This window comes from Montipora foliosa, chromosome 3, assembly GCF_036669935.1.
Source record: "Montipora foliosa isolate CH-2021 chromosome 3, ASM3666993v2, whole genome shotgun sequence".
NCBI classification, from domain to species: domain Eukaryota; kingdom Metazoa; phylum Cnidaria; class Anthozoa; order Scleractinia; family Acroporidae; genus Montipora; species Montipora foliosa.
Genome location: NC_090871.1, coordinates 5,120,507 through 5,128,372, shown reverse-complemented (window position 1 = coordinate 5,128,372; position 7,866 = coordinate 5,120,507). Strand labels below are relative to the sequence as shown.

Below are 7,866 nucleotides of genomic sequence, written 5' to 3'. Positions count from 1 at the left end.
GCAAGTCCGCAAAGATCGACACGCTACATTAGCTGTGGTCACACTACGCACTTTTGCCCTAGGTAAACTTGACTTGTTGACAGTTTTACCTAGGGAAACTTAAATTTAGAAGTGTGACCGATTTTTCCCCAGGTAAATTACCTAGGGAAATTTTTTTCCATCGAAGCTTGAATATGTCAAGAGAACAATAGAATTTCCCGTGACAGTTACCCCACATGTTTTGAAGGGGTAAACTGAAACCCCGAGGTAGTTAGCCAATAGATGCTCGTCGGCAAACGCGCTGATGATAGATTTTATTTAATCGTGTCACGTTTTACTTGAAACACATCGAAATGCAATTTCTTTGTCGCTTTTGTCGCATGTGTGCGTGTATCAAAGGAAGAAGATGCCCTGGTTCAGATCGAACGTGTAAGTATAAATTATTTGCAATCAGTACACGTTTCATTTGGCTGGATTTAGGCAAGATTTTACCTTTTTTTTTACCTTTATTAAAACGGCGGTTTATAACAAGTGCCAGAAGTTCCAATTCTGATGGAGAAGAAGCGGATGATGACAAAGCCACGCAAGCAAAAACCAGAGAAGATCCGCCGAAAAAAGCAGTAAAGCACAAAGCAGAAAAGAAACGAGAAGAAACCGGTCCAAATCAAAGAAAAATGGAAAAGCGAAAAAATCCTTGTAAACCTAGATGTGATTTTCTTCGGTGTGACCTTTTTACCTGGGGAAAATGAAACCCGAGATAAACTTACCTCGGGTGTACTCAGGTAAAATCTCCCTAGGTAAAACGATGTTCCCTTGGGCAAAAGTGCGTAGTGTGACCTCAACTATTACTCAGTTTCCCACAATTCAGTCATCTATCAGGCGCGGATCCAGGATTTTGAAATGGGGGGGGGGGGGGGGGGTTAATTTTTTTAACAATGTAATGGAACCAAAGCCTGGTTGAGGTGTTTGAGGGATAAGAATAAAAAGGAAAGAAGGGGGACTCATAAAAGGGGGGGGGGGGGGGGGAAAATTCACCCATTTTTTCACCTCCCCTGGATCCGCGCCTCGGGCTGTCTATATACATTTACCTTCATCTATATCTAGTTACCTTCATTTATAAAAATCTATCATCATCTGCATTAATATACATTCACTCATTCTAAAAAAGGGGTTAAAACAGATCTAAAAAATATTAGAAAACTAAATTTTCGGCCGCCTTCTGCGACCTTGTTCAGAGAAAATATAAACCACAGAACGATGCTGGTGTGGAGTCGGAGGGGGAGCTGGATTCAAGAAATGCTGCAAGATCGGAACGTCTATATACCAATCACTGATAGAAGACGTAATCCAACATCAAGAAAGGAGCTTGAGTTACAGGGTAAACTTTTGGATCTGAAGAAACTTGGGAACCTTGATGAAACAGACTACTGGAAGCTCCGCCCCTCCGACTCCACACCAGCATCGTTCTATGGTTTACCCAAGATTCACAAAGTGGTACTGCAGCAAATGGACGACCATCTCACTCTCCCGGAAGACACAGAAACGCCAATACCATTAAGACCTATAAACAGCTGTATTGGCTCACCGACTTATGAACTTATTCAAAATACATAGCTTCTATACTGAAACACCTTGCGAATGAAACCGAATACTCTGTCAAGGATGCTAACCAGTTTGCAGAGTTTGTAAGCAACCAAGAATTGGCCGAAGACGAGCTGATTGTGTCGTTTGACGTGATCTCACTCTTCACTTCCATACCGATCGACATGGCTATAGATATCGTTCAGAGAAAACTGGAGAAATCTGATGATTGGAAAAATCACATACAGCTCACCAAGAGCCAAATCCTGGACTTACTCTTCTTTCTCCTACACAAAAGCTATTTTATATTTGAGGGAACCCAATACCATCAGGTGTCCGGTTGTGCCATGGGATCTCCAGTTAGCGCTGTTATCGCAGAGCTTGTAATGCAAGAAGTTGAAGAAAAAGCATTAGAAACTTCGCCAGTCAGACCAAAATGGTGGCGCCGCTATGTTGACGATTCGAACGCGTGCATGAAGCAAAACGGTGTTGAGGTCTTTCACAGTCACTTAAACTCGATGAATGCCAACATTCAGTTTACAGTAGAGATGCCTACAATAACTATGGGCAAGAAGAGCATAGCCTTCGTAGACACCAACAGCACTGTGAATGAAGACGGAAAGCTCGAGGTGGGTGTATATCGCAAGGCCACACATACGAGCAAGTATTTAGATTTCCATTCACACAGCCCAGCGCAAAGCAAAAGAGCTGTCGTTAAGACCTAACTGGACCGCGCTAAATGTATTCCGTCTACGACTGCACGAAAACGAAGTGAAGAACGACGCGTTATTAACGACCTGAAAGCTAATGGCTATCCTGAAAACTTCATCAAGTCGGTCGATCAATCGAACAACGCAAAACCAAAGCCCCGGAAGAGCCCAAAAGCATATGCATCAATTCCATACATTAAAGGTGTGTCAGAGCGCATTAGACGGATTTTAAGCCGCGAAAACATTAAGACGGCGTTCAAGCCACTAAAAACTTTGGGTCATGTTTTCAAAAAACCTAAAGACCGGCCGACAAAAGAACATTTGAAAGGAATTGTACACAAAGTGAGTTGCAGAACGTGCCCTTTTACATATGTTGGGGAGAGTAAAAGACGTTGGAAGTCTCGGGGTGCTGAGCACAAACCTGGAACTAATGGGAATATCGGCTCTGCGGTAAAACAGCATGCCGAAACCACTGGCCACGACATACACCCAAATTATGCAAGCATTTTGGATTCAGGCGTAAAAACCAAGAACAAAAGACTTTATCTAGAGTCGTTGCATTCGTTCTTCGACAAAAACTCTGTCAACGAAAGAACACCATTCCCCAGGGCTTACGCGCCTCGTTGGCTATTTATACCATCTCATATCCAACCCGCGCTCATGGAATAATTGTTAATTAACCCTCATATGCCTTCATATACCTTCAATCACGTTCATTTACCGTCATTTACCTTCATTCATGTTCATTTACCTTAATATACCTTCATCAACGTGCATTCACATTCATTTACCTTAATATACCTTCACTTGTTCACGTTCATTTACCTTCAGCTACATTCATCTACTTTCATCTACCTTCAATCATGTTCATTTACCTTAATATACCTTCATCTACATTTATTCATGTTTATTTGCATTCATCTACCTTCAATCATGTTCATTTACCTTATTATACCTTCATTCACTTCTATCTACCTTCATTCACGTTCATTTACCTTCATCTACCGCCATCTACCTTAATCTACCTTCAATCACGTTAATTTACCGTCATTTTCCTTCATTCAACTTACATGAAAAACAAAGAAACGTCCCTCGTTGAAAATGAAAGTCTTTTTTTTTTGCCTTTTGGGGTTCTCTGTGTTATTTAGTACATACATACATACTTAATTGACCGCTCCCCATAGGGGCTTTTCAGGGCCAATGAAACACAACGAAACGACAGAACAGAACAACAACAACTGTTAAGAATCCCAACTAGCTGGAAGCAAACCAGTTGGCTATTTACAAGTGCAGGGGGAAGTTGAACCAGGGACTACCGGGATCAAATTCAACGAGTGGTCAGAGCGCGTCTTGAACCCGAGATCTCCGGATCTCAAGGTAAGCGCCCTAACCACCGGGCCACACTGCCTCCAAGGGTGTAGTAGTAGGGTGTTTGTACACATTGAAAAAAATAAGTCATTGGTCATCAGAATACGACTTACATTTTTGTCAAGACCTCCAACGGGGGGCAAGAGAGGATGAGGTAAGAGAACGGATCTCCCATACGCGGGCCAACGATAGCTTTTTTTTAAATCTAATCTAAGCTACGCAGCTGTTTTTAGAGAGGCACCTGATTGGCAAGTTGTAATGACGTAATGAAATTTTAAATATGCGTGGCGTTAGGAACGAGAACTTAAAATAGCTTTGCGAAACAAAAAATAGATTTTAAAAAAACTGTGATGCGCATGGGGGTCCATTGTCTTACCTCATCTTCTTTTGCTGGGGGTTATTTGAGACTTGTTTTGTCTTGTAAGACAAGCTTAGCGAGATGGAATGTCCACGGGAAGAGCAAAGGAGGTAAAACGGTGTCGAGTGCTCTAAAGTCTCTAAATACTTCGAAACACTCCCTATACCACTTTTAAAACCACTTTTAAAAGTTAAAAAATCACGCTGAATGCTTTTAATTTTTTTCACGGCTAACGGTTATTTTTGTTGTTGTCATTTTCACGCCTAACGGTTAACTTTTCTTGACGTGTCACGGCTAACGGTTAACCCCACTGAGACCCTCTCCTAACAAAGCCAACAACAGCTCTATTTCACCCACCAATGCTTTATTAAAACTTGCTACCAAGTAAAACTTGGTGCACAACGGAGGTTGCACCAACGTGGCGGCTCCATACAAAACTCTGCAAAGTTGCAAATAATGATTCGACAAATAACTCAGAAACGATGCACCGCACAGACCTGAGAATTGGAGAGGAGATTTCCAACATTCCAAGTTTTTGGCTTCTTTCATTCCTGTGATAGACGTGAAGGTGATGTTCCAGAATTTGTCATCAATGTTACAGGAACTTTTCAAAACGATGTGATGTTGCGGCAGATCACAGTGGCGGTCATGATTATTACTCCCCAATCTTTGTATCACTTTTGTGTTAACCTAAGTGCTAAGTGCTTGGTGCTTTTTTTATTTTTGCACTTTTTCGGCGATAAACGGTCTGCAGAACTTGGCTCCGCCGTGCAAGGGTCCGTGTAAGAACTACTCATTAAAAACATCTGCTGTCTTGGGTCAATGTGGGCTCAAGTATGAAAACCACGTGACAAATGTCCAGTACACATTGAGAGACCGAGCGACTTCGCATTTATCTGGTAGGTTTATCATTTTATAAGTGGCTTTTGGCGCCATCTTCGTCCACAGAAGCCCCCAGACTGGCATCATTAAGCCGAAATGTGGGTAAACCCAACCCTTTGAAAGAAAACAGAGGTGAGAGATGGCTTCATACAGACTGGGACGCCTAAAATGCTCTGCTGTAAACATGGCGGTTCACGAGTGAAGTTGTCTCTCTGGCCTTTCTGTGGACGAATCCAGGACCTACTGACACAATCTGGGCAAGTTTTGAAAGCTAAAACCTTCGATCGATGCGTTATTTTGCTGGTAGGACTGGGTGGCCCGACACTTATGAAAAAAACTATGAAATGAGAATCGGCAGTCTTCCCTTGTCATGGAATGGCAGAATTACCCAGAACTCTTTTTGGGCATGAGCGAGGCAACTTAAGAAGCACGAGTCTGGCCCTCATCGAATGGCTGAAGCGCGGCCAGAGGAAAAGATTTCTGGCCAGATACTCAGGAATAAGCCTGGTGTGTGCTGTTAACGTAGAGTTTGGATTTCTGAACAAAATTTTTATCATAGAAAATTCGTGACAAAGTTGTGCTTACATTTCGCTGCAATCCTCGTGTCAAAGAAACGGTATAGTGTAAATAAGAGAATAACGAGATTTATATTTGCAGATCACCTGTCCTCTTACTACTAAAGTCAATCTCTACACCTCTGTGCAATAAGCGCATTCAAAATTTCCTTATATTACTTTAGTAAAGTATGGTTTTTTCCTTGGGAAAAAAAAAGGTTTTTCTGCTTACATGAAAAATACGTTTTCTCTCCCGTCCCCTTCTTATGCATGATCTTGGCAGAAATTACATTCTGTCCCTCAATAAACCTAGAACAACCAGTTATGGTCGTAGTTCTTTTTTCTTACGTATCAGCTAAGTTGCGGAATGCGCTACCTGATTTCATCCGTACCTTTTAAAAGAGAATCCAGGGCCGCATTTTGTACAGCGGCTTTTCTTTTTAATGAATATATCTTTAAATATTATGTATGTAGTATGTATCTGTATGTGCTATGTATTTTAGCTGTAAATATAATGTCTCGAAGATATTAGCTGCTGTAGTTATTCGGAAATTCGCGATAAAATAAAGCTTATGCCGGTATGTATGTTACCTTTAGCAGGGCGCGTGCGCACACTATGTAATGTGCGACTCCAGTGCTTACCATATGACAGAGAAAATGACTTTTCCGTTGAATATATAAGCCATCTAATTCTTACGCTATATTGACAAGGGCGGTTTGGAGCTGTGAGTAGGCGTGGGATTTGTCACATATGGTTTAGGGGCCGACATATCTCTCCCTCAATGCCGTACCGGGAGGCAAGGTCGGTAGCAGAAAGCAGCGAAGGGCCAACTGCGTCCAAAAGCGATCGCACGGGCCGAAATCCCGGGATGACTCGTTTGGTACGACGCTCCAGCGCCGGTGTCTGGAGATACTGCGTTTTTCGCTCTTGTTCACAACATTCCGTCGGCGCATGCGCAAATTTTCTGGCTCTTCGATAGCTAGCCTACCAGAAAAACATTAACATGCTGGTTTTTTTTTTTTTTTAACCAGCAATTGACATTTCAGTTGATTTTATAGGCACAAACGTAACGTAAGAACCGTGCGCGTCTGGTCTTGTCTCAGACAGAGGCGAGAGATGGTTTCATTCAGACTGGGATGCCTAAAATGCTCTGTTGTAAACGTGAAGTTGTCTCTCTGGCCTTTCTGTGGACGAATCCAGGACCTACTGACACAATCTGGGCAAGTTTTGAAAGCTAAAACCTTTGATCGATGCGTTATTTTGCTGGTAGGACTGGGTGGCCCGACACTTATGAAAAAAACTATGAAATGAGAATCGGCAGTCTTCCCTTGTCATGGAATGGCAGAATTACCCAGAACTCTTTTTGGGCATGAGCGAGGCAACTTAAGAAGCACGAGTCTGGCCCTCATCGAATGGCTGAAGCGCGGCCAGAGGAAAAGATTTCTGGCCAGATACTCAGGAATAAGCCTGGTGTGTGCTGTTAACGTAGAGTTTGGATTTCTGAACAAAATTTTTATCATAGAAAATTCGTGAGAAAGTTGTGCTTACATTTCGCTGCAATCCTCGTGTCAAAGAAACGGTATAGTGTAAATAAGAGAATAACGAGATTTATATTTGCAGATCACCTGTCCTCTTACTACTAAAGTCAATCTCTACATCTCTGTGCAATAAGCGCATTCAAAATTTCCTTATATTACTTTATTAAAGTATGGTTTTTTCCTTGGGAAAAAAAAAGGTTTTTCTGCTTACATGAAAAATACGTTTTCTCTCCCGTCCCCTTCTTATGCATGATCTTGGCAGAAATTACATTCTGTCCCTCAATAAACCTAGAACAACCAGTTATGGTCGTAGTTCTTTTTTCTTACGTATCAGCTAAGTTGCGGAATGCGCTACCTGATTTCATCCGTACCTTTTAAAAGAGAATCCAGGGCCGCATTTTGTACAGCGGCTTTTCTTTTTAATGAATATATCTTTAAATATTATGTATGTAGTATGTATCTGTATGTGCTATGTATGTTAGCTGTAAATGTAATGTCTCGAAGATATTAGCTGCTGTAGTTATTCGGAAATTCGCGATAAAATAAAGCTTATGCCGGTATGTATGTTACCTTTAGCAGGGCGCGTGCGCACACTATGTAATGTGCGACTCCAGTGCTTACCATATGACAGAGAAAATGACTTTTCCGTTGAATATATAAGCCATCTAATTCTTACGCTATATTGACAAGGGCGGTTTGGAGCTGTGAGTAGGCGTGGGATTTGTCACATATGGTTTAGGGGCCGACATATCTCTCCCTCAATGCCGTACCGGGAGGCAAGGTCGGTAGCAGAAAGCAGCGAAGGGCCAACTGCGTCCAAAAGCGATCGCACGGGCCGAAATCCCGGGATGACTCGTTTGGTACGACGCTCCAGCGCCGGTGTCTGGAGGTACTG

At 42.2% G+C, this 7,866-nt stretch overlaps 1 protein-coding gene across 1 annotated transcript; it reads left to right on the top strand.

Annotated features, from left to right (window-relative positions):
- The first annotated feature begins 1,236 nt into the window (after positions 1–1,236).
- LOC137995183 (uncharacterized) lies at positions 1,237–2,285 on the top strand. The gene is made up of 2 exons (XM_068840759.1): positions 1,237–1,552; positions 1,594–2,285. Exons 1-2 carry the CDS (start codon positions 1,237–1,239, stop codon positions 2,283–2,285), a joined length of 1,008 nt encoding a protein of 335 aa, XP_068696860.1.
- The last annotated feature ends 5,581 nt before the right edge of the window (positions 2,286–7,866 follow it).